This window comes from Benincasa hispida, chromosome 9 (genome assembly GCF_027475165.1).
Source record: "Benincasa hispida cultivar pf3 chromosome 9, pf3_genome.v1.1, whole genome shotgun sequence".
In the NCBI taxonomy this organism is placed as follows: Eukaryota; Viridiplantae; Streptophyta; class Magnoliopsida; order Cucurbitales; family Cucurbitaceae; genus Benincasa; species Benincasa hispida.
The window spans coordinates 52,156,497-52,183,989 of record NC_143486.1 but is presented as its reverse complement, the minus strand read 5'-3'; the positions used below and the strand labels follow the sequence as shown (position 1 = coordinate 52,183,989).

The window sequence follows — 27,493 nt, the reverse complement described above, 5'->3', positions numbered from 1 at the left end:
TACAACGACTATATTTTATCGTCTTCTTAAATTCCATTTGTGAAGGGATCTTTGTCTTCTTAAGCCTACTGGAAGGACACTTGACATTAGGCAGAAGTAGAATCAAGATTCACTGAAATGACCATCATATAAAATTGGCATGCAAACGACACCTAATTAATATAATATATATATATATATATATCATAACATTTGGGGTATATATATAATAGACAATATATACAATGGTATATGCATAATAACGAAGGGTAATATATACATATACAAAATATACAATGACATATAATAGACAAAATAAAATAGGACTAACCATCATATAAAAATGGCATTAAGATCACATAAATAGCAGAACATTTTTTTTCCTACATACTAAATAAAATATATACTATAATATATGTGTGATAATCCTAGGTAATATATATATTCTCAAAATAAACAATGAAATATAATAGACAAAATTATGCATGCCCTATAGTATATATTTTTTAAGAATACTTGGGTAGATAAACAACCAATATAAACTAATATATATTTATTCAACAATATGAAGAAAAAAAAAACTCCAAATAAACAATAGAATATATTACATGAAATCAAATAAAACCGGAAACGAACAATGAAATATATAACATAATATCAAAAATCAAACATACTCCATAAAAAACTATTAAACACAGAAGGAGAAACACAAAATGTAAATTATTATGCTTCAAATATACCCATCAACTTGAAAATTGCTGTAAAAAGCCCGTAAAAATATTACGAGAAACTGAAAAATAAGAAGAAACTACCGAAAAAGGGGAACATAAAAAAAACAGTACAACAAAACAAGAAATAAACAAAAATCTTAAAACGAACCTATAGTACAATACAATAACTTCGAGTCTGTTGGGTGAAAATTTTAGTTTTAAAAATTAAGAGGGAACCAACCTTTGGTTAGAGAATCCCACATTGGAAAATTTTGCTTTGGAAGCCTCCCTCATGTACTCCAACCTTAGCTTTGGATTTGGACCCCAAAGGGTATCCATGTTTTAGAGGGAGTGAGGAGATAGACCAATGTGGGTTCGATGGACATCCCACACACATGGTATGTGTGATTATTATTATTATTATTTGTTTTAAAACCGAAAAAAGAAACTCGTTCGCGTGAGTCTTGCACGTTCTAGGGCTCTCCGCCTCTTTCTCACTCTACCGTTCAACGCTAAAGGCCTATAAACCTTCAACAGTTCATTCACACAATTTTTTTTTCACTTCCATTCGAATGTTCTCCTTTCCTCTCCTACTCTTCCATTTTTCGTTTTCCGAGCAGCGATTATAAAGGGTGTGTGTTCCGGTCGGTAACGATGCATTTTCGATCAGGTTGTTTGGCTGTTTAATCCTGGGGACGACGTGACAATATTCCAGACTTGCTTGCACACTTGGGCAGAGCCGCAAAACATTTTAAAAAGAGCGAGCTCCGCGACTCAACCCATAATGAGTTTCTATTTTGTAGATTTTGTTCTTTGACTGTTCGTTGTTTATCGTCTAAGGGTCTTGTCGTTTCTAACAATTTTAAGACGTTTGTACCGCCACATCACTAATGGCCCTCACTAGCAACAACGACGCTATGATATCTGACCTCGACCATCCATTCCAGTTCAAAGGAGCGAACTTCAAACGGTGGAAGCAAAAGATGCTGTTCTTTCTCACCATCAAGAAAGTTTTCAAAACTTGTACCAGAGATAAGCCGATCGTCCCTTTGAAAGAACCAACTGAACAACAAATAAAAGAAGCTGCCAACTGGGAGGAGAAAGACTTTCTTTCTAAGAACTTTATTTTAAATGGTTTGACTGATGATCTGTATGACTACTACAATACAATAAAGACAGTGAAGGAGGTCTGGGATGCCTTGCAAAAGAAGTACGACACCGAGGAGGTCGGGTCGAAGAAATATTTTGTTAGCCGTTATCTCAAGTTCCAGATGACGGATGAAAAATCTGTAGAGGCCCAGTTCCATGAACTTCAGAAGATAGCCCACGAGATAATTACTGAAGGTATGCCTCTAAACGAACAATTCCAAGTTCCTGTTATTATTGATAAAATACCCCCTTTGTGGAAGGACTTTAAGAATACTTTGAGGCATAAAACCAAGGAGTTCTCCTTGGAGAGTCTTATCACCCGGTTAAAGAACAAGGAGGAAGCTCGGAAGCAAGACTAAAGGGAGGAGTGAACGAAGTATTGGGATTGGTGTCCTAATTCTCCCGAAGTCTCATTGTTTTGTAAAGATACACATTGTTTGATGAATAAAATAAGTGTTATTTAATTTTAGCATTTACTCATATCCAATAAACAAAGCTCATTGGTTATCTTATGTGAACTTAAGCATGTATATGTAATATAAAAGTGGATAATGCCTTAAGTGATAACCTAAATAGGTTTGTAGTATAAGGATTAAGATGGGATACCTGATCCTGATGACACTATGGATACGGTCGGCTTTGTAGAGGTTTGCAAGTGTTGTAAACTACTACAAATGGTAAATCCTAACCATTCATGTGGAGACGTGCGAGCGGGGGTGTCCTATACAAAGAGTTTGTATAAGACCTGAACCACGAGATGACTAGACTCTATATATAATGTTGTTGATACTAGAGACTTACATCTCACCTACACAACCATAGGTGACACGACCTCAATCCTGAGTGTTTTGGGAACTTCTGCCTTTGAAGGCGGTCCTTTGATTAGTATGGGTGAGAGTGGCTAGATTGCCAACTCAACATGCCTACCTTTTTGGGGACTTGTCTGATCTAGGAGCTGGGAACTCAATCCACAAGATGGAATTCACTCCTTTCCTGAAGCAGGGATAAATAGAGAGATTGCTCCCTTAAGGGCTGATCCCAAAGCTTGAACATAGTGGCCATAGATCCTCTTTCGAAGAGAGGACTCAGTCATAGTAGGACTATGACTTATGTTCATTAGAGAGATCAGTGGTACTTAAGAAGTTAGATGTAACTACAAAGGCATAACGGATATTAGCCCAGCTGTACTTATGAGTGATATGTGAAGGGTTGTCACACTGCTGATTGGTTAAGATGGACACATAATATATCTATGGTAAGGAGAGTTCAACTGTCGGTCTTTAGTGGAGTGCCTAGCAGTTAATGGATGGTGGTTCCCATGACTAAAGAGTTTAGTCAGTTATTCACGTACCATTGGAGCTTCGAGCTACAGGTCCATAAGGTCCCATTGGTAGCTCAATGGATTTAGTTGAGGATCAGTTCTTGGTGTTGATTTGAAATGTTCAAATTGACAAGAGGTATTTTGATTATATATGATCTGATCGGTATCATGTATGAGATACATTTGGTGGAGGATTAATGTAAATAAGATTTACATTAAGTATCATGGAATCGAAAAAGAACTATGGTTTATATGTTTCATGAGATGAAATATTAAAACTATAAGTTATAAATATAGTATGATAAGTTGGTTATCATTTATATTTATAACAATATTAATTATTGGATAATTAATTCTTTTTCTCTAATAACCAATTGAGTGGGAGGTTATTGGTGGTTCATGGTAACCATGAGATAAAATGAAAATTGTTTTCCTAATTTTAGTAAGTTTTTACAAAAGGTTGAAAAGTTTTATTTTTGAGATTTCTCTCTCGGAAAAATATCTCACGGTAGTTGTCAAATAAATACAGATTTACTAAACGACAGCTTGAGCGAGCTGAACGATCGTGTAGTATTTACCAAGTGACAGCTTGCCAAAGTAAACGATTGTGTAGTGTTTGTAGGTGACAGACACTGAGCTATGCGACGAGCTAAACGATCGCTTAGCTTTTGCTAGAAAATCGCGTAGCTTTAGCTAAATGATTGGGCATTGACCTATGCGATAGGTTTCTGTCTTCTCCCACTTGCCCAATCATATACACGATTGTTCATTCCTCCTTCTTCTACCTCATTCCAAGTTCGAATAGAGCCCACCCTCTGGATTCTCACACCGAGAATACCAAGGTAACCTTCTTGGTGGTGTCTTACTCAACTCGACATCGTCGAGGTTCTGTGGAGGTCATTCATGTTGCTGAGGAGTTCGTGACCGAGGCGATCGCTGAGTTCGAGCGCGAAGTGTTTGTGCAGTGTTGCGGTCATGTTGTTTGAGCATTCGAGGTTGCTGTTGTTCGAGCGTTCGTAAGCAAAGGAGCGTGGAGACGAGTCAACAAATGTTCGTAGCTTTCGTCTTGTTCATATATAGTTATCATGCTGTAATTTCTATATTAATTGCATAACTGTATGTTTTGTTTACGACTGTAATTTGTAATGTTCATTCATGATTGTAATTTGGAATGATCTATTTTCCACTGCTCATGGAAATCTCATATTCGATTTCCTTCACGCAATACCGGGGAAACCCACCTCTACCGTGGTAAAACCTAACAAAAAATCTAAGGGGACAAAGAGAAAATGTCAGAACCGTAGCTCCAGCAACCAGAACCAACAGAAAAAACAGAAGCCCCCTTCAGGAGAAATGGTACAGTTCCTCTACTTTAATTGTAATAAACCTAGGTACATAGCTAGGAACTGTAGGAACAGGCATCGTCCTGCTGGTCAGGCAAACCTAACAGAAGAACCGTTAGTCGCCATGATCATAGAAGTAAATGTGATCGGTGGTTGTGAAGGATGGTGGATAGACACTGGCGCTACGCCCCATGTCTGTCACAACCTTAGTCTATTTAAAACTTATATTGAAACTAAGGATAAGAATATTTTGTTGGGGGATCATCACTCCACGAAAGTTGCTGGAACCGGCAAGGTAGAATTAAAGTTTACTTCTGGGAAGACCCTTACGTTGAAGAACGTCTTGCACAGTCTGGAGATAAGAAAGAATTTGGTATCGGGTTATCTCCTCAATAAATTCGAGTTTACTCAAACTATAGGGGCAGACTTATATACCCTTACCAAAAATAATGTATTTGTAAGGAAAGGGTATGCAACTAAAGGAATAGTCAAATTAAATTTAGACCTCAATAAAATGAAATCTTCTGTGTATATGTTGTGTTTTATGAATGTTTGGCATGCTAGACTCTGTCATGTGAGTAAGAATTTAATTAGTAACATGATTAGGCTGAAAATGATATCTAAGTTATCCACGAATGATTTTGATAAATGTGAGTATTGTAGTCAGGCTAAAATTACTAAAACTCTACATAAATCTGTACTTAGAAATTCTGAGTCTTTAATTTAATTCATTCTGATTTATGTGAACTTGATGGCATCTAGACTAGGAACAGTAAAAGATATTTCATTACTTTTATTAATGACTGCTCTGATTTTACTTTTGTATACTTGCTGAAAAACAAAAGTGATGTTTTTTATGCCTTCAAACTTTTTGTTTATGAAATAGAGAATCAATTTAATAGAAAGGTTAAAAGACTTCGTAGTGATAGGGGAACCGAGTACGACTCGGACTGTTTTAATGAGCTTTTTAACTTACATAGAATAATACACGAAAAGACTGCACCTTATTCAGAACCGTTACTACAACGAAAAGAGACGACAAATACGTCGTAAGCACATTACCATTAGAGAGTTTCTCACTACTGTGCAGTTAGAGTGGATCATATATGAACTGATGAAAATTTAGCAGATCCTTTGACGAAAGGACTGGTTAAAGAAAATGTTTTCAGAACCTCAGAAAGGATGAGACTCATGCTTATAGAAAGATGAATCACGGTGAGAAAACCCCAACTTGTAGACTGGAGATCCCAAGAAATAGGTTCAACGGGTAATAACTGATCACGAGTGATATATAATGAATCATGCTAAACTAAACACAGAGTTCCATTCCAATGACTTATAGTCTGAGCATGATATCCTAAAGCATAAGAAAGGTTGAACTCAGTTCTTAATGAGATCTACCTAATGACAAGTGGGGTACCTAGCTATAGGAGTACTCTCGATAGACTTACCGATGTGAATGCGGAAGTAAAGGTTGCTTCCTATGGAGTTTTAGCCAAACTCTCTAGAGCGTTCACTAAACTGGGATACATGTGCTAGGCCTTAAAGCATGGGCTTTCATACTACACCCTAATGACACTCTGTATGAGATACTATTAGAGATAGAGTTTAAAACCAAGGGTTACTCTAGTGTATTCTGAATCATCTACACTATGTAAAGGTTCAAGTTATAAGACACTTTTGCTTATGCACAATGTTGTATAGACTGAAATTGCTAAATGAAAAACTTTCTTTCTTTTTTGTTTAAATTTTCAAGTGGGAGATTTTTGGGTGAAAATTTTAATTTTAAAAATTAAGAGGGAACCAACATTTGGTTGGAGAATCCCACATTGGAAAATTTTGCTTTGGAAGCCTCCCTTATGTACTCCAACCTTGAGCTTTGGGTTTGGGCACCAAGGAGTACCCATGTTTTGGAGGGAGTGAGTAGATAAACCAATGTGGGTTCGGTGGACGTCCCACACACGCGCAGCCATTGCCATCGTCTAGTTGGGCAAGGTGAGTGTGTGTGATTATTATTATTTTATTTTGTTTATTTTAAAACCGAAAAAAGAAAAGTCCTCCCCAGTGAGTCGTCCGCGCGAGTCTTACACGTTCTGAGGCTCTCCGCCTCTTTCGCACTCTACCATTCCACGCTAAAGGCCTATAAAAGGCATGGCCTTTAGCAGTTCCTTCACACAATTTTTTTTTACTTCCATTCAAATGTTCTCCTTTTCTCTCTTACTCTTCCATTTTCCGTTTTCCTAACAGTGCGTTAGAAAGGGTGTGTATTCTGGTCGGTAACGGTGCATTTTTTATTGGGTTTTTTGGCTGTTTTATCCTGGGGACGACATGGCAATATTCCAGACCTGCTTGCACACTTGGGCAGAGCCGCGAAACGTATTAAAGAGAGCCAGTTTCGTGACTCAGCCAATAACAGATTTTTATTTTGCAGGTTTTATTCTTTCACTGTTTGTTGTTCGCCGTCTGAGGGTCTTGCTGTTTCCAATAGGGTCAAAAGCGAAACAAATGGAAAAAAATGAACATGAAAATCGAACTTGAACGAAGAGATTCTGACAAACCAAAAAATTTTTGCTATTAAACCAACTATCTTCACACGCGAGAAAAACGGATAGAGACGTGATTTTGAAAAAACAATAATAATAATTTTAAAATAGAGAGAAGATCTAGGACTGTTTTCAAACCTAGAAAAATGAACAAAAATATTTATAAATAATAACAAATATCACCATCTATCTATGATAGACCGTGATAGACTACTATCTATGTCATGATAGATACAGATAGTAGTCTATGCTGTCTATCGTGATTTATCACAGATAGACTGTGATATTTTTCTATTAATTGTAAATACTTTTAGCAGTTCTGTCATTTAAAATAATTTTAGAAAATGTAAACCAATTAATGGAATCTAATAAATGCATATATTCTCTCTCTAACATTAAAACGATTTCTTAAATATGTAAAGAGAATCCTAGTAATTGGCGCAAAAAAACCAACCGGCCATCTCTAGGGATATTATCGTCCAAAATTGATATTAAATCCCTTATATGGAAATATCTAATTATTTGGACATTTTTTAAAATAAGTTTTCAAGAGTGATTGAATCTCTAATAATTCCTTAAACAAGTTTAGAGGATCGGAGTTTTGAATCTAGTTTTTGTTTGGTCTAGGTTTTAAAATATTACACTTCTAACATCTGAAGTTTGATTTCAATTTAGTCGTTAAATTTCAAAATGTTACAATCTTACCTTTAGAATTTGAATTTCATTTCAAGTTGGACTTCAAGTTTTATCAAAATTTACATTTTTAACCTCAAATTTTCAGTAAATACTCACTTTTAGTGCATTAATATCTATTAATTTATTTAAAATAATTATGAAATGGAATTTTAAATTTAGTTTTAATAGTGATGAAAAATAGTGAAACTCAATTAATTATAATTCTTTTAAATTAAGTAATAAATATTACCACTAAAGATAAAAAGTAATATCTAGTGAAAATCGAGGTCAAAAGTGTGAATTTTGAAATCTATAAACCAAATTGAAATAGAACTTAAATCTCAATAGTGAAATTTTAACACTTTGAAACCGAGGGAATAAATTGAAACAAAACTCTAAATTTAAGGACTAAAAGTGTAACATTTTCAAGTCTAAAGACCAAATAGAAACTAGACTCAAAACTTGGGAATCAAAAAGATAATTTTTCTAAGATTCTAATTATTGTAATATTTTTTTCATTGTTTGAGGTGAACAGTTGTTGCTAATTGAAGAGAAAAATAAAATAGAAATTTGTGAAAATTTGAGACGTGATTGTGCATTCAAACATATCTCCACTGTTTGGATTTTGGATTGTGATGTTTTATATTTACCGTCTAGATCATGCCCATACATTAAATGATTCACCACTTCAACGTGTCACCAATTCAACTCAAATAGCTGTAATGTGACAAATGATGTGACTTTTTATTCAAACATATCTTCAACTTAAATCGTGATATTCATATCTATTGTCTAGTTTACACTCATACACAAAAAGATTCACTATTACGTCGAAGGAAATTTCTATCCATATACGAAAAATGATACGCCATTTCGAGGTATAACCATTTCGCATTAAAATAGTTATTATTAAAAAGTTTAATAATAGAATGAAGATGTAAAGTTATCGTATTAATTATTAAAGTCGTATATGGGGATTCTGACGGTGTTTCGTCTATTGACGTCCGACTTTAAATCCTTCTTCTTGTTGCCGTTAATCAACGGCCGTTGTCTCGGAATCTTTTTTCTGTTTTCAAATTTTAAATTTGAAAATTGTTTTTGTTTTGATTTATTTAATTGTATTTGTTTTATTTGTTCTGGATAAAAATATATCGAAATTCGTACCACATGCTCGTCACATAATGACAATAAACGTATTTTTTAACATCTAAAAACAAAATAGTATTTTTATTTATTATTTTTTTCTTTTAACTATTGCAATGTATTGCATTTTCTTTAATTTTTTTATTTTCCTAATAAAAAGTATATTCTTTTTAATATGCTATTTTAAATTTTCTTTGCATATTATGAACATCAAATTCATTTGATTTTATATTTTATCCCTCTTGCTAATTTTCCCATAATTGAGTTTCTCTGAAAAAACAAAAAAACCTTGAGTTTATATCAGCCTAAATTAATTAGTTAAAGTCAAATTTATCATAAAATTCTATATTTTAAAAAGAAAAATATTAACTAAACATAATTCAAAATACAAGCCTTCTCATAGATAGCATAGGAGAATCAAATTGTAATCCAAAAGAAATCATAGATGGACAAAATAAGCCCCAAAATTACCATAAAACACCGCCACACGAGCAAGATGGACCATAAAGTTCTTTTAGTACAATAAAGATAGAGATTTGAATCACAAACATTTTGACCGTTAACATATAATTTATATTAATTGAGATATGCTCGTTTTGACAATTTATCATAAAGTTTAAAAGTATTAAGAGGGGATTTGAATATTTAATGTTCTTAAAGGTAAGTATTATTTTGACTAATTAAATTATGCCATTGTTAACGACATAATTTAACTTAGACAAATTTAATTCTAAACATTTAATTCGAAGAAGAATATAAAATGAAGACTTTGTCAAAATTAAAATTAAAAAATTACCATCAATAAACAAAATACTCAAAAATCAAAACACATTCAAACTCAAACTATATAAAATAAGCTAACCCCCCACCCCACGGAAATCAAGCAAAAACGTCCACATTATTTAGATATAAAAAGGAAAAACATGAAAAGAAAAACATCATAGTCCTACATAAACTATAATTGAGAACCGTCTTTTTTTAAACAAGATTTATCTAAGTGAAATAAATAAAAGCAAAAGTCATACTTTTAAATTTAATAGAATAGTTGCCTAAAACATATAGTTTATTTCAATAAATTTAATCTTTAATATTCAATAATTAGTTTGTACTAAAAAAATTCAATAATTAGGCTCACAAAAACTCCAACTTATAAATATATACTATATATTTCATCCATTCAACATTTGACACACACCACATTATATATATTATATTATTTTATGGATCCAACACAATTCTTAAATGTTTCATTTATGGCAAGCAATGAATGAAAATAATATGTTTTTTTTTGTTTGTGTAGTATAGCTCGCTCAATTGACATTGATATAGAGTAGATATTTTTATAAGGGTAACCCAAATTTCACTTCCAAAATGTCGTTTGATCGAGGTTTTGAAACAATGAAAAATAATATTTTGCTCATATCACAAACCACTTGCCAACATTTTTTTAATCCGAACGACGATCACAAGTGCGAGTGCAAGAGATTGAGGAAAAGTTCTAATTTGTGAGAATATTATTATTATATTAGATTAGTTGAACGAGGAGATAGGAGAGCGAGTGAGGGAGAGTGACATAAGGAAAAATTTATACATCCTTATTTTCAAAATCAGAGTCAAACGACATTTTGATTCTAAAATTTGAGTCATTTGTACAAAATGTTGGGAGAAACCTCTCACTACTAGCATATGGATAAACAAAAAAGTAATGAAAAAACATAAGACAGTCAAATTGGGAACACGAGCGTAGAAAAAGTCTAAATTGGAGAAAAAAAACCATGACAAGAAAAGTCTATCATGTGAAAAATTATTGCAATCACATAGAATATTTCTTCTTGTTCCCAATTACAAGGTACGATCTCAAAGTGTTATACCACTCATACAACTAGTTTACCAAATTTAAACGGTTTTAAATTGGGATGATTTGAAATTAAATATATATACTTCTTTTACGGTATTTGAAGCTCATCATTTTCCTCATTGTCTAAGATAACCACTCTTCTAATATTTTTTTCAAAATCAAATAAAAAAATTTCTATAAATATGTATGTTTGAGGAGGTTAGAAGTTTGAATTTCGACATATTTTAAATTAAAAATGTTTTTTTTAAAAAGTAATATTTTATATTGAAAATAAAATGGGGAGTTTTGGTGGGTTCTCTTTATGAATGGGATTCATGGAAGCCATAAACACTCCATAACGTTACAATTCAAGTTTTTTTCAATAGATTCTTCATCTCTCTCTTTCTCTCTCTAAAACCTTCCCCACGTCGAAACAGCACTTAATAAACAACCGCTTCCCGAACTTTTTTTTTTTTGAAAAATCCTCTTCATCATTTCAACAACGATCACGAGAAGCTCGTTAAACTCCTCCCCCAATCTCTCTCCTACTAATCAATTTCAAGTCGAAGATGCTTTACTGGTAAAGATTTTGATCACTGCACTTGTTATTCATTTCATTCATTCTTTTTTTTTCTTTTTTTTTTTTTGTAGAAACGATTTCGAGAATCCATACATTGTTTTTGTTTCTTGTTGTTGATGATGAAATGATGATGATGATTCTTAGGTTGTGAGAAGAATTTCGCTCAACTGTAAATCTGCGAGTTGAAGAAAAGGAAAAGGAACCCCAGGTTTGTTGGAAGAAGAATAGAATCGAATCGATTTATCCAGAAATGCCACAGGAATTAAGCTTTATGAATTCGAAATTAATGTCTCCGAACAAGAATGTGAGGGGATTGAAAGCTCTGGTTGCGATTTGTAATGATCATGCTTCTTCTGATTCCGCGATTTCTGAGGAAGTTATCAATGACCATGAATTAGCTCATCGCAAAGCCGAAGAAGCTGGTATAAATTTCAAATTCATCGCACTGATTTTTCTTTGTTTTCTTCTCAATCGATCAAGAGTTCTTTCGATTTTCCTTTTTCTTTTACTCTTCGTTCAAGGTTTCTTTCTTTCAAGTTGTTCAACTTCTTTCTTTTCCTTTTCCTTTTTTCTTTTTCCCTCTCTCTCTCAATTTGAAAGTCACACCAAACAGTTCCAGGGAGAGTAAAACTACCAGAATTCAAATTTTAAAATGACAGAAAAATCAGTGCATAGTTTCTTTCTTTTTTTATTTTTACCCTCACCTAAATTACTATTAATATGGGTACCCTTAAATTGAAGTGAAGGGTAAAATGGTAATTTAACTACTATCTGTTTTGATGCCCATAAATAATAATGAGAGAGAGATTAATTTCCTGTAATTTAGGGAAAGATGAGTTAGTGGGGGAAGTTGAACAGAACAATAAAGAAAAAAGAGAGAGATTAAAGTTTGTGGGAGTTAATGAAACCCAGAATTTCGCTTCAAGTAATCTGGGTCCATCTTCTAAAGACATAGGTCCATTATCAGCCGAAAGAAGTTCTTTTTTTTTTTTTTTTGTTTTTTACCTTTCCTCCTTTTTTTATTCTTTTGGAATTGAACAATTATTGTTAAAAACACCTTTAATCCCTTGAATTACATGTAAGTAATGATTTCGTTTTTAAACTTTAATCTGTAACTATTACAAATTTGTGAAACTTTAATGTATAACACTTTAGTATCTATATTTTTGAATTTGTATTAATTTACATCCTAAAATTAGAGAATTTATCAAAATTAACATATTTTGATATGTATGGACTTAATGACTATAAGCATATTTGGTTTCTAGTTAGTTTATCAATTTAATCTATGTAATATTGTATTTTTATAATATCTTTTACTCTATTGTTACCCATTTTAAAGTAAGTGACTAAATTATTACAAACTTAGAAGTACAAAGACTAAGAAGTTACTGTTGTTACAAAAAGTGTTTTTTAGCCAACCATTATAGTAGTTGAAGAAATGGGGAGATATATTTTTGAGAGGGAAGGAGCTCTGATCTCCATCATTGAGCCATTGCCTTTAGATGTGATTTATGGAGCGGAAATAATTATATTGATAGGGATAGTGCCTGTAGGGTCAACCATTACCTGCACGCCGTCAGATTACTCAATAATATTCAAGGTTCTTCATTGGTTGAATTTGGGTTTAAAAGAAGTCCTTAGGAGTAGGAGGAAAGCTAGATTGAAAAACGTAATTGCAGGAACAATAAAGAAAACGGAGAACAGAGACCCATTGACCTATTCTTCCCCCGCTTTTAATTGGGCTGGATTTCTCATTTAATTATTTTTTAAGCGTTTTTGAATTTCATGAACTTCCAATTTTATACTTCATGTACTATCCTTAATTTTGATTTGTTTTGTAAGTTGCAAGACATTCGGTTTGGTTAAGTTGTTATGGCTCAGGAACAATGTTATATAATGCAAACAGATTCTTCATTTTTAAGTTTGTGTCCAGTTCATTAAATAAAAATGTAAGGACAAATTGTATTTTCATATCAGATTCTTTTCCCTTTTATAATCATTGTTAAAGATTAGTGAGCGTGCTTTTAAAAAAAATTTGAGATGAAATTACAACTTTTTAAAGGTTAGGAATGAAATTAAAAGATAACACCATTATGAGTATGGAATTGTATATCTGACGTTTCTATTATTTAAATTATTTTATAAAATGTGAAATCTGAAAGCGTTTTATTCTATCAGAATATCTATAAGAAGCTGAAAATGTATATAGGAACAGGGAAGGGAAGTGAGTCCATTGACAATTAGAGAGGTGTGATTAATTCATGAACTAGATGAAGGGAAAATATTCAAAATAGTTTCCAATAATATAGTATCTGTTTAACATTTATGTGCTTTAAGTCTTCTTTTTTTTATAAAAAAATTATTATTATTATTATTTTAAACTAAGCTCATATCTAGCCTTACACTTCCTGAAAACACTTACAAAATTGTTAATGGTAATAATTAACGAAACAAAGGAAAATGATTAGCAAGAGATCAGAACTTAGAAAAAAAGGATTGTATCAAACACACCCAAATGTTATATTGTAGGGTTAAGTGAGTTGTCCGGTTAAATTAGTCATGGTGCACTTAAGCTGTCAAAAAAAGAATGGTATCAAACATATTTTGGTTTTGGTCGTTTAATTTTTGTGACGGACACTTATCTATGGCTAATATATTCTCATTGCTAATTGTAAATGTGATGTGTTTCAGCATTCAGGAGGAATCAAGCAGCAGAATGGCTGCGCCAAATGGATCATGGAGCATCAGGAGTACTATCGAAGGAGCCCTCTGAAGAAGAATTCTGTCTTGCACTTCGCAATGGCCTTATCCTCTGCAATGTCCTCAACAAAGTCAATCCCGGTGCTGTTCTCAAGGTAATAATATACTTTTTAATGTTATTGGCTTCATTCTTCTTTGTGTATATTTTGAGTAGGAATAATTCAATTGGGGGTGAAAAATGTCCCCTTTTTTTTTTTTTTTTTTTTTTTTTAATAATAGGTGGTGGAGAGTCCAGTTGTAACAGTTCAGTCAGCAGAAGGAGCTGCACAGTCTGCAATCCAGTATTTTGAGAACATGAGGAACTTCTTGGAGGCAGTTAAAGACATGAAGCTCTTGACATTTGAAGCTTCTGACTTGGAAAAGGTTCTCATCTTCTTGCTCTATCATCTTAATTAACTTCTGATTACTAGTTTTTCTCTTGGTCACAAATCACATTATCTCAATATATTTCATTCTACTTGAGTCGGTTGAAAACTTTTACTCAAAATGCTCATGTTTTGGTTTGAATTTTATGAATGCAGGGAGGTACTTCAGGAAAAGTTGTTGAGTGTATTCTTTGCTTGAAAGGATATTACGAGTGGAAGCAAGCTGGTGGGATTGGGGTTTGGAGATATGGAGGAACTGTACGGATCACATCTCTCGCCAGAAGTTCACCATCCATAACTGAAAGTGAGAGTACAGACGAGTCGATAGACGAACCAGATTCGTCTCAGTTCGAGCAGTTACTAGACTTCCTCCATCTTTCTAATGAAGTTTCAGTTGAAGAATCCAGAACTTGCAGTGCTCTTGCTTTTCTTTTTGATCATTTTGGACTTAAACTTCTACAAGCATACCTCCGAGAGAGTGATAGGATTGAAGATTTGCCTTTAAATGCAATGGTAGGTAAGGTCCTTTTCCTGCTTTACATCGTTTTTTTTTTGCTTCAAAATATCTACTTAAAAGCTTAGACGCGCTGAATCAGAGATTACGTATTATAAAATATTGTAGGTAATTGATGCATTACTTAGCAAGGTTGTCAAGGATTTCTCTGCACTGCTGGTGTCTCAAGGCACTCAGGTAATTGATGCAAGCGTTTCAACAAAATGCATGGTAGTTTAAAGTGTTCTTAATTTTTATCTATTTGATTCTACAGCTTGGACTCTTTCTGAAGAAAATACTAAAGAGTGACTTGAGTTCACTGTCAAAATCTGAATTCATTGAAGCAATTTCCCGATACATCAACCAAAGAGCTAATATGGCATCAAGCGACTTCTCCACGTTCTGTGTTTGTGGAGGAAAACGGGAGGTTATTCATAGGGCTCCTTCTGGCCATGATGAATTGGTTCATGCTCAACAGAAGCAGATTCAGGTTTTAGTGCGAGTGCTTACTGAATATTCGTTGCTTCTAGTTCTAAAGCTATCAATAAGAAGAAATTGCACTCCATTTCGTGTCGATTTATCAAATATGCAGTACATTCATTGACAAGTCAATTTTCATATGTGAAGTCATTTTTAATATACTTTGATATTGTTGCCCTTCAGGAGCTAAAATCAGCATTTCAAGAAACCAAACTTGAAGTTAAACACATACAGTCTCAATGGAATGAAGAAGTTGAAAGGCTAGGTTAGAACTTCAACTTTTTTTTGTTTTTCTTTTCCTGTTCAGTTGCATTAATTGAAATAGGTATGAACTTAATAATCTTATGCTCCGGTTATTTTCCCAGAACATCATCTCAAGGGCCTTGAGATGGCTTCCTCTTCTTACCATAAGGTCTTGGAAGAGAATCGTATACTTTACAATCAAGTTCAAGACCTTAAAGGTAATAATAATTTACTTCTTTCATTTTTTTGTGATAACGACTATAAAACAGAGATACTGTAGTTTGGATATTTTATTTAACTTCGACTCATTTCAAACACTTTGATACTTGTTGAACATATCACTTACACATACTGGACATTTAAATTGAAGACATATCAGAACACTTACTAGACACATGTCAAATAGTTGCTAGGAAACATATTGAAATTTGTAAACATTTATTTGTTACAGGTCTGATATTTGTAAACATTTATGTATTTTTAAAAAAATGTTTACTTCTAAAAAAATTGTTTACAAAATGATGTCTTGCCCATATTCGTGCTATGATGAAGAGAGTAGTTGGACTGAGTGCTAAACTAAATGTCATGTTGTAATCACAGGAACAATAAGGGTGTACTGTAGAGTGAGACCTTTCTTATCGGAACAATCAAATCAACATTCTACAGTGGACTATATTGGAGAAAATGGGAACATTATGATTGCAAATCCTCTAAAGCAAGGCAAAGAAGCAAGAAGAGTATTTTCCTTCAATAAAGTTTATGGAACTAATGTTACCCAAGGTATATTGATACTTAAGATTTATACCTAAAGTTACCCATATTCAACATTTGTGCCATGTGGACTTAAGATAAAATACCGATAGTTGAATATAACATGAAACTTGATCTGCAATTAGATGTAACTTACGATAAGTTTCTACACACTTCTGCAGAAAAAATATATATCGACACTCAACCATTGATCAGATCTGTTCTTGATGGTTTTAATGTTTGCATCTTCGCATATGGACAAACTGGCTCAGGAAAGACGTATACGATGGTATGCACCAAGTTCATCATATTTTCCATCATTACAAGAAGAGAGCGAAATTTGATAATGTTTTTATGATATAAACTACGTATAAACCAGTTTATTTTCTTGCAGAGTGGCCCAGATTTGATGACTGAGGACACATGGGGTGTTAATTATCGAGCTCTCAATGACTTATTCCAGATATCAAATGCAAGGTTGGATGTGATAAAGTATGAAGTTGGAGTTCAAATGATTGAAATATACAATGAGCAAGTGAGAGATTTGTTGGTCAGTGATGGCTCCAACAGAAGATATCCTTTTGAACAACAAAGGATAGAGTCAAAATTTTTGCATATGACAAAAATCTTTGTTCTTTTGTTGAATTTCTCTACGATTATATTCGTTTTCTTAACCACTTGAACGTTAGATATACGAAACAACTCTCAACTTAGTGGCCTCAATGTGCCTGATGCAAGTTGGGTTCCTGTGACATGTACTCAAGATGTTCTTAGTTTGATGAAAATTGGCCAGAAGAATCGAGCTATTGGTGCTACGGCTTTAAATGAGAGAAGTAGTCGCTCGCACAGGTATAGGCTTTTCTCTTTCTTGACTTAATCATACAAAACTGGACACTCTCTCAATGTTCATCCATCTTCTTCTTGTTGTAGTGTTTTAACAATTCATGTCCTTGGAAGAGATTTTGTCTCCGGATCTGTCCTCAGGGGGTGTCTTCATCTAGTAGATCTAGCTGGGAGTGAAAGAGTTGACAAATCTGAAGCTGTCGGCGACAGACTAAAGGAAGCACAACATATAAACAAATCCCTCTCTGCACTTGGAGATGTGATTTCTGCCCTTGCACAAAAGAGTGCACATATTCCATACAGGAATAGCAAACTCACTCAACTCTTACAAGATTCTTTAGGTAACCACCCTTTCAGCATCCGTTGATTGATACTCTTTCTTGGCTTTTCATTATAAATGTAGTCGAAATTGAATGATTCAATTGGATGTGATTAGAAGGAAGTTATAACATGTTTGTACATTTTCTTTAACGAACAGGTGGACAAGCTAAGACATTGATGTTTGTACATATAAATCCGGAAGTTGATGCACTTGGAGAGACAATAAGTACGCTTAAGTTTGCTGAGAGAGTTGCCTCCATAGAATTAGGTGCAGCTTCTTGTAATAAAGAAAATGGTCAAATTCGAGAACTTAAAGATGAGGTTAGTTCTGACCATTCTATTTTCTTCTTTTCCCTTCCATGTAAGTCAGTACTTAACTTTGTGCTTCCTATTCTTGTTCAGATATCAAATCTTAAATCGGCATTGGGGAGGAAGGATGCAGAGCTTGAACAACTAAAAAGTGGCAATGCTCGAGCTTTTGTAGAAATTCAGAAGCCAAGAGCTGGCTCTCCCTTCCGTGTTCTAAGACATGGTACCAATGGAAGTGGTGCTAAGCCTGAAAATTGTCAACGGCCTTTGGATGATGCTAAAACATTGGAGGTAAGCAGACCTTATTTACTGCCATGTACTTCTAATGTTCTGTGCTGAGGCAAAATATGTTAAATTATAAATTTGGTTGAATTTGACGGTTGTATCTACCTAGTTCCTAAGGTTTGATGTAAAAGCCACTGGTAAGTCAAGATGCTAAACCTGATACAATTTCAAGAAACAAAAGTAATAATGGGAGATAAAAAGAAACAATATGTTCCCAAATGGTGTTTGTACATTGAAAACATCTTGAAACAATTTTTAAAAGGTTATACTTGGTGTTCTTTCCAAAATCAGTCACAAAATTTCTCTCTTTTATATTATCCGTTTTGACAACATTTTGATGATATCAGGCTAGAAGCTACTCTTCAGGAAAGCAAAGAAGGTCAAGATTTCCCTCTACATTCACAGACAAAGATGCAATAAAAATGCCATTATTAGCTGAAGAGAGATCAACAACAAGTTCAAGCTCTGGAAACCCAAGGTCACCATCTCCACCAGTTAGGAGATCAATATCAACAGATAGGGGTGCCTTTATCAAGGTTAAAACAGAGAGGAACGAGAACCAACCAATTGCAAAGCCTTCATTTCCGGCAAGAGTGCATGTTAACAAGTCGATGGCCTCAGTCCCAGCAATCGATAATCGAGGAAGAGTAAACATCAGTTCTCAAGAGCATGAAAACTTTTCTGATGCATTGGTTGGTATCCAGAAAGCAATGGCCTCAACAAAGAAGAAACAACTGGTTTGCCAAGAAAATAATGAAGATGAACAAGTGAAGCAGCCTCTAAATATAATGCAAGGTGGTGCAAGGAGAAGCAGAAATGAAGGCAAAACCAAAGCAAAGCAACAACAGTTACCTGGTGCAGCAGCTAGGATTAATAATCAGAAGCAGCCTGAGCATGTGGTAACAACATTACTTACTGACATTAATGCTGCTGGAAAAATGGAGGATGCAAGAAAGAGTGAATTCTCTGAAATGGAGAATGAGCATTTTCTTGTGGGATTGCCTCTTGATGGTGTTTTGAAGGTGAAAAAAGCTCGTCAGAACTTCCCAAGAAACTCTCAGAATCTGGAACCACCAAGGTACAATATGAAATTATACTATTCGGTTAAGTGTGTATATATAAAAATTTGCACATATATATATCCTAAATCATAAGCTTTAAGATTTTGGTTTTAGTGATTTAACGTTGGTTTTAGTGATTTAACGTGGTATTAAAGTAGGAGCTTTTGTATTTGATATTAATAGTTCATCATATGTTAGGCTTCGTTAGTCAAATTAATGTTTGAGTCCACATGTGAAGGGTGTTAAAAATGCATATAAATAATTGAAGGTACAAGTTTAGTCTTAAAACTTAAGTATGTGGCTAAAATTTTGAACTTTAAAAAAAGTCTAATAAGTCCATGTACTTTTAATTTTGTACCTAATAGGTCCATAAACTGTAAAAGTGTGTAGGCCTCTCAACTTTTAATTTTGTGTGCTAAGGTCCTTGACATAAGTCCTATTTGTATTGACTTTTTAAGTGCTTAAAAACACTTTTTTATGTATAGAAAAGTCAATCTAAATAAGGTCATATTAAAAAATTTAAACAAAGATTAATTGAACTAATAGATATGAAATTGAATTTAATGTCTAATAAGACTCCAAACTTTTAATTTTTGTGTTCAGTAGGTCTATAAATTTTCAATATTTTCTAAATTATTAACAGAGCTTTTGTGATTTATTATGAAACAGAGTACCAGTTTCTGGCGTTGAAAGTTTGCTCACTACAAGTAAAGTTGAGAATGGGAGCCGCAATCTAACTGAAGTTAGCGAGAAATCAATGTCTGAATTTAGAAGAAGTAGATCAACACCTCGCGGGAAATTTTTGGTAATACCATGAGATAGGAATTGAATATTAACGCCGTATATGATATTGAGCAATGAAAATATATTTGTAGCTAGTTTTTTCTTTGGTTTTCTTTTGTTTTTGTTTTGTTTTTTTTTTGGTTTTTTTGTGTTCAATTTTTTATTCTTTGTATATTAATTATAATGCTCAAAATTCTGATTGAAATGAGGTTCCTTTCGGATGGTGGTTTGTTGGGAGTTTGATGGCTTTGAAATATTTTCCCATGTTTGTTATATATATCGCAAGAGTGACAAACTTCTGTTTACAGCCAACTTATTTTGGAGATGGGAAAAGCAAAAATTGAGCGTCTTCATTCTTATAGAAAGCTTTGGAACTTTGATTCTTCAATAGAATGATGAAGGTTTTTTTCCCCTCCAAGTCTTTTTCCCATATTTTGTTGAACTCAAAAAGAAAGGGAAAAAAAAGTTTAAATACTATTTTGGTCCTCAACTTTTAGATTAGTTTTACTTTGATTTCTAAATTTTTAAAATGTCTATTTTAATCTTTCTTTAATTCAACTATAAGCGGGCCGAGGATCTCAACCTTTTACCTCTTGATCGATAGTTCATATTTTATGCCATTGAGTTATGTTCATGTTATCTATTTTATTCTTGAATTTTAAAAAAATAACCATTTTGGTCTTTATATATATTTTGTTTTTAACAAGTTAATGACATAACTTGAGTATGTGTAATGTGAGTATGATTAAAGTAGAATTATATATCTATTGAATAATAAAAAATTGGGAGCGTGAGATTTAAAATGTCTATTTTAGTCACTGACAAACTCAAAAAAATGGATGTCAAATCCTCGCTTATATTATCAAATAGTATTTATAAACTTTGTATTCAAACTAAAATAATAATAATAGTTGGCCGAGTAGATTCATAAGAAACACTTTGTATTTTTCTTTAATTATAATTCAAAGTTCTTGATGTAAGAGTAGGGGGGTTTGTTGTAGTTGTTATAGAATTTAAATAGCAAGAAAAATAGATGGCAAGAATGTAAAGCGGAAGAATGGTAAATAAGATTGCAAATTGAGAAAAAGCCTAGCCTAGAGAATCAGATTAGCTGGTTGATTGATCATAAAAATACAAAAGATTATTACTTGTAACTAATGTGCTTAACCTACTTGCTGTAATCGCATCACAAGCACTCTAATTGATTGATTAATTTCATAATTGAACTAGATACTTTATTATTGGATTTGATAGGGTCCATAAAAATCTCAAAATTGCATTAAACCTGAGTGATTCACTAAGACAATTAGACTTGGATAACCTAAGTAACTAATCAATTTCATTCTTGAATTAAGTCCATCGTGCAATATAGTAAACGAGCTTTCGGATATAGTAAACGAGCTATTCTAAACATCGGATCAACCTATACACAAGTATGCTTTGATTTTTGCTACTTGGTGATTCATGCAAGGTTATATGTCACATACCAATCATGAATTTTTAGTTTAACAATGAAAAGATGAAGATTGACCAAATCATTCATGGATTCAAAATATAGAAGTCAAATATGTAAGCCCTCAATCTAAGTTTAGGATAAGCTAAGTTAACATTTGAGCCAAGAAGTTGAGGTAAAATGTGCATGAGATTTAAGAAGTTAAAATTTGGCTAGTGTTCAACCTATACTTTAAAAAAGAAGTGAAACTTAGTTGAACTTTCAAAGTATGGGAAGTGGAATCCTTGCCAAACAATTGTGAATGATTACTTTTTTAAAAGAAAATCTTGTTTAGCAAAGCTTTACGAAATTAAGTGGTAAGTCATGTATTGAGTTATTGGTTAAAATATAACTCTTGCTTTATTATTCATGCTATGTTTATGAAAATTATGGTTTGAGAAGAGGTTTTCAAATCATTGGATCTAGTACCAAATAAGATACTTGAGCTCTACGTGTATGTATAATAGTGGCTACACGTAAGGGTTCTGTATAGGCGAGACTGAGAGTATTGAGAATGGGTCCACCTCAGTGTCTGGGCATATTGAGTAGTCTACCTCAGAAGAGTTTAGGTACATGTTTAATGATTGATTACCATGTATATTTATATGTTTTAGTAAGTTTCATGGGATGCTTTGCTTTTAAAGATTTATCATGTGTTATTGAAGTTTTCAAGATGTTTGGAAACAAAAATGTTGTTTCATAAAATGTCACTTACTAGGCTTCTCATATCATGTTTTCTAGATGTTTTGTTTCCCCCTTCCTTAAGTAGAAAAAAGGAGAGAGTTCTAGGACGCTACCAAGGATCAAGGTCTGCTACACCACAACCATGCTTTATAAGTCAAAATCCATTTTGTATGAATTCCTTTTAACTTAGAGTTTTAGAGAAGTTGTGGGATAAGTTGATGATTTGTGTAAATAAGAGTTATATAGACATTGTATTGTGGTAATAAAATAGGAAATTCGAATATAATGACCTTAGTATGAGGTTACTTTTAATTGTAATTAATGGTTAGAGAAGAACAAGTCTAGGTGGACAGTAGATATCACAAACTGTCCTCACGCCTCTTTCAAGGTGAAAGAGATAACTTCGGGAAAAGGTGTGACAAAGTGGTATCAGAGCAAAGATTTTACGAAAAATTGGAAAAGACTAGTTATAAAAACTAAGTCGATATCAAGTCTGTATCAGAATAAGATGTGAAGGTAGAAGTCGAAAATTAGGTGATGAGAACCTGATTATTTACATCACTCTAGGAAAATAGGTAAGGAAACTTAAACTAGCTAGGGTTAAATAAGTCAATATTTAGGTGGTAGCCTATATCGATATGACATTAGTTGATATGTATTGTAAAAACCATGTACCCGATGGGCAGACCCAGCTGGCAGTCAGAAGCTAAAACTCAAAATGCTACCTTTAACCCATGATCGGGGGAGGTGAATAGCGGGAAAATTGTACGAATGACCCAATTTTAGGGTCCAAAATGTCAAATGACCAATTTTTAAAAAATAATGTCAATTGACCCTCTGCTTACGTCATCACGGGATGAAATTACAAAAATGCCCTCTAGTCTATACGTGTTCGCTCAAACTCAAAGGTCGTCCCACTCCACTCAAAATCAGGGAAAATTGTACGTGTAAGTGTCATTCATCTCGCTCTGCAAAACCATCGTCCATCTACTGCCATAATCGAAGTTCTCTACTGGGTTAGTGAATTTAATTTTTGTCTTCCATGTTGTGTTGTGTCTGTTTAGGTTGGTCTCGTTTGATCGATCATCACGTTCATAACTGGTTTTGCGTCTGTCTTTTATTTTGGGTACCGATGTGTTCTGCATTGGTTGAGGACGAAGAAGATATAGTTAGATGACAAGTCAGTGGACGAGTATTGTGAGAGCGAGATGGGATAAAGCGAGATGGGCTAGCGCGAGACGACCGAAAGCGAGATGGGCTAGAGCGAGATGAGCGAAAGTGAGATGGGCGAGAGTGAGATGAGCGAAAGCGAGATGGGCAAGAGCGAGATGTGCGAGAGCGAGATGTGCAAGAGCGAGATGTGCGAGAGTGAGACTAGCAAGAGATAGCGTGAGCGAGATTAGCGAGAGCGAGATCAGCGAGAGACAAAGAGAGTGAGATTAGCAAGAGATAGCGAGAGCTAGCGAGATTAGCGAGATTAGCGAGACTTTTATAGTATATTTTGTTAGTGATTTTTTAATACAAACTCGTTAACTGATAAATTGAATGTTCATACAATGCAAAAGTAATTTAAGATGTCAAAATCTTTGAAATTTTTTGAAGTTGATAGGTTTCTCGGGCAAGTAACTTGCCTGGCCCATGTTTCCAATGGCAACAAGATTGTAAAGCAAAAGCTTACCGAAAGGCAGTTAGAGATGTTCAAGAAAATAGTTGTTGGTCACTTTCTAGACATTGAACTTGTATTCAACAGCCCTCTAATCCACCATATGTTATTGAGGGAAGTGAAGAAGTCAAGAATGGGCTCAATTAGTTTCTTTGTCAGAGAAAAGGTCATCACATTTTTTAAGGACGACTTTTTGTTGATCACTGGTTTATGGCAGTCTCCTACGCGAGTTAGACGGAGTGAGAAGTCCTTAAAAAACTTTTTACCAGGTACTTTGATAGTCGGTTGACCTTAGACGCATTCCATTTACATTTTCTTGAAGAAGAATACAAAAAATTGGTATTTGAAAATGATGATGATGCTGTGAAAATTACCCTAGTATATTACACAAAGGTTGCAATGATGGGTAAAAACAAGCAAAAGAATGATGTAGATCGTATTCTATTTGACGATGTTGAGGACATAGACTACTACAACAATCTTGATTGAGGCATAATTATTTGGCAGAGGACACTCGAAGCCCTAAAGACCGCACTTAAAGACAAGGTTGGTTTATACAAGGAGAAGATGAGGGGAAATAAAAATTATGTTGTGAAGTACTCACTCCGTGGATTTTCCCAAGCATTCCAGGTAGATGTTCCTTAACTTAACTTTATCTTTGGTTTAACATTAACATAGTTATAAATTTGAGTTGTTTGGATTTAGATGTGGACGTACGAGATCCTTTCGTTAATAGCAGGAAACGTTGCCACTTGAAAGATCAAGGTAGCCATTCCTCGTATATTACGGTGGTCATGCTCCCACTCGGTGTCATTCAAAACACTCGAGAGAGACATTTTTTAGTCTAAAAATGTAAGTGTAATCTATGTAGCCACAGTATGTTTATTTAGTAGTTAAATGTACACTAACCATCTTACTGGATTCCTTAATGCAGACAAAAGTCAAAGAAGGTCTTGTTATGTCCGATGCTGAGAAGGAGTTTTGGGACACCCCAATTGATAGACGAGCCGTAAGACAAGCACACTCTGACACCGAGAGTTCAGGGAGCTCTAGTAGTTCAAATAGTGACAGTAGTTCAGATAATAATAGTTCAGAAGGTGGGGAAGGTGAACAGTAGGTTAATTCAGAAGGTGGAGCGAAGGATGGCGAATCTGATGGGGACCAAAACATCCAGCCTACTTACACTCCCAATGAGGATATATTTCATAATGTGCTGGTGCTTGGTGACGTATGTCCTGAGTCTGAGGAGGAGTGTTTTGTCCCGGAGAATTCCATTCATAGGGAGGGAGGCAATGTTGATCCTGGTGTATATGCGTACCTGCGGAGCATTGACAAGTCAATATTGAGCTTGGATGCCTGTGTATCGAACCTAGAGACGAACGTGATAGACATGAAAGTATAATTGTCAACTATTTTGTCTTTATTACAGTCTATGAAAGGTTCCATGATGTTTGAGGCAACGAGGTCTCCCACTCCACAGACAGGCCATGATGCCACTATGTCCCCCATCCCGACTGTACGTAGGTCACCTACCCCACTTCCACCTAAGTCACCTACCCCACCTGTACGTAAGTCACCTACCCCACCTCCACCTAGGTCACCTACACCACCTCCACCTAAGTCATCTACCCCACCTCCACCTAAGTCACTAATCCCACCTCTACCTTCATCTGTACAACTTGATATCACGACCTCCTCTAACACCCTACATCTCAATTCACAGGTATGATCATTATGTGATTCGAAAATTCTTTCTTCATATTTATTATTCAACATGTTCAGCATTTTGTTATATTTTTGTAGGTTATGGGTGAGAGTAGAAAAAAAACACGTAAGAGGAAGGCCATTGATAAGTACACACCTCTTGTTGAACCAAAAAAGAAAATAACAAAAGAGAAGGAAGTTAAGGTTCAACTTCCTTTGGATCGTCCAAATATTAAGTACTCTCTCCCTAGGGTACCTACGATATAGTTTAAAGCGACGATCCAATACTCCTTGGAGCATGAGGTTCCAGCGGCTATATTGAAGGAAATGGTGAACTGGATTGCCGATAAAAATACGGACAATGAGGTTCGAGAAAATGCAGTTCGGCCATTATCCAAAACCTTTTTCCACGAGTTGACTGAACCAAGTTCATGGGTTGAGTGTGACATAAATTACGATCCTTGTCCTTTTTACCAAGTACATACAGTTATAAACCCTCTCCTAACGTATATCTTGTTCTGGATGCAGACCCTAAATATCCTTTTTGAGTTCATGAACGATAAATTCTATAGGCGACCAGACATGTGTATGGCTCGTTTCACCATCCTGCCAATTGGAATAATGGTAACCATTTACTGCACTTTTGAATAGGAATACGTTGGTTGACTATTATGTGTTTTAATGTTCTTTTCGTTGTGTAGAGTCACCTAAATTCTCGAGATGGGGTCTACAAACATATTAAGAACAAGTCGACCTTGGATGCTGCCATAGCATGGGCAGATGAGACGTTACCGGAATATGTTATGGGTAAATTTGATGTCAAGTGGTCAGATGTGGACTTCGTATACACGACAACAAACATTGATCAGCATTGGATGTTGATAGCATTCGATCTAAATAGAGGTCGGTTGTTCGTATTTGATTCACTATCGTCCATGACATCGAAGAAGAAGCTGGAGTCTTTCCTTGAACCTTTGACTTACACCCTACCATTGCTTCTTCACTACTGTGACCTGAAATGTTCAAAGCCGGACATCGAAACGTCTCATTGGAAGATATCCCGACCTACCTCTACGAATACACAACACGGGTCGTTAGATTGTGGAATATTTGTTGTAAAATTCTTAAAACATTTAGTGACTGGTAGTGCCCCATCTGTAATAACTCAAGATAAGATGACTGACTATAAGATGCAATTGGCAGGTCAATTGTGGACAAACACTCCATATTATTGACGTACATGTATATTATGTATATTATTGATGAAATTTTACTAACATGTTATTTAAATTGTTAGTGTAGAACTACCATGAATATAGAAGATTCATTCGTGAATAGCCAACAAGTTAAATTAAACTTAGATAAGCGACTTATCTGAAGGGATTCATGAATAGACAAACTAGACGATCATTTATAGTCTCTACACGATCGCTTATAGATTACAACACGATCGCTTACTAACTACTACACGATCACAGGGCTCCGCTACACAATCTCTTAGAAGAAGTAAACAATAATCATTAATTACACTTATAAAAGGGAGAGCGAGATATGCGAGAGCGAGATTCGCGAGAGCGAGATTAGTGAGAGCGAGATGCGCGAGAGTGAGATTAGCGAGAGCGAGATACGCAAGAGCGAGATGTTTCCAGAATGGTTCACGAATAGCCAACAATTGAATTATACTTACAAAAGGGAGAGCGAGATATCTGAAGAGATTCATGAATAGAAAAACTCTAGTAATCAAACTTATAAGCGAGACATTTTAAAAGGGATTACAAGCGATAGCGAGATTAGCGAGAGCGAGATTCGCGAGAGCGAGATGTTTCCCGAATGGTTCATGAATAGCCATTAATATTTGAAGAGATTTGTGAATAGACAAGTGGCACATAAAAAATTACAGTTTTGAGGATTAAAGTGGCACATAGAATGTTACAGTTTTGAGGATTCGTGAATAGACAAGTGGCACATAGACAA

At 34.4% G+C, this 27,493-nt stretch overlaps 1 protein-coding gene across 1 annotated transcript; it reads left to right on the top strand.

Annotated features, from left to right (window-relative positions):
* The first annotated feature begins 11,024 nt into the window (after positions 1–11,024).
* Positions 11,025–20,253, top strand: KP1 (kinesin-like protein 1). Its single transcript, XM_039040970.2, has 18 exons — positions 11,025–11,280; positions 11,425–11,702; positions 13,975–14,138; positions 14,263–14,406; positions 14,565–14,921; positions 15,031–15,099; positions 15,176–15,391; positions 15,565–15,646; positions 15,747–15,842; positions 16,225–16,404; positions 16,557–16,663; positions 16,769–16,947; positions 17,059–17,223; positions 17,305–17,558; positions 17,696–17,859; positions 17,941–18,138; positions 18,480–19,210; positions 19,863–20,253. The coding sequence occupies exons 2-18, from the start codon at positions 11,531–11,533 to the stop codon at positions 20,008–20,010; spliced, it is 3,426 nt and encodes a 1,141-aa protein (XP_038896898.2). The 5' UTR covers positions 11,025–11,280; positions 11,425–11,530; the 3' UTR covers positions 20,011–20,253.
* Positions 20,254–27,493: the final 7,240 nt, after the last annotated feature.

Excerpts from the sequence above, each read along its gene's own strand:
- KP1 (XM_039040970.2), top strand. The coding sequence starts at position 11,531 with ATGCCACAGGAATTAAGCTTTATGAATTCGAAATTAATGTCTCCGAAC. Across the intron at positions 14,407-14,564 it reads AAGCTTCTGACTTGGAAAAG|GGAGGTACTTCAGGAAAAGT; the intron begins GTTCTCATCTTC and ends TTATGAATGCAG. Across the intron at positions 17,559-17,695 it reads ACTCTTACAAGATTCTTTAG|GTGGACAAGCTAAGACATTG; the intron begins GTAACCACCCTT and ends TTTAACGAACAG.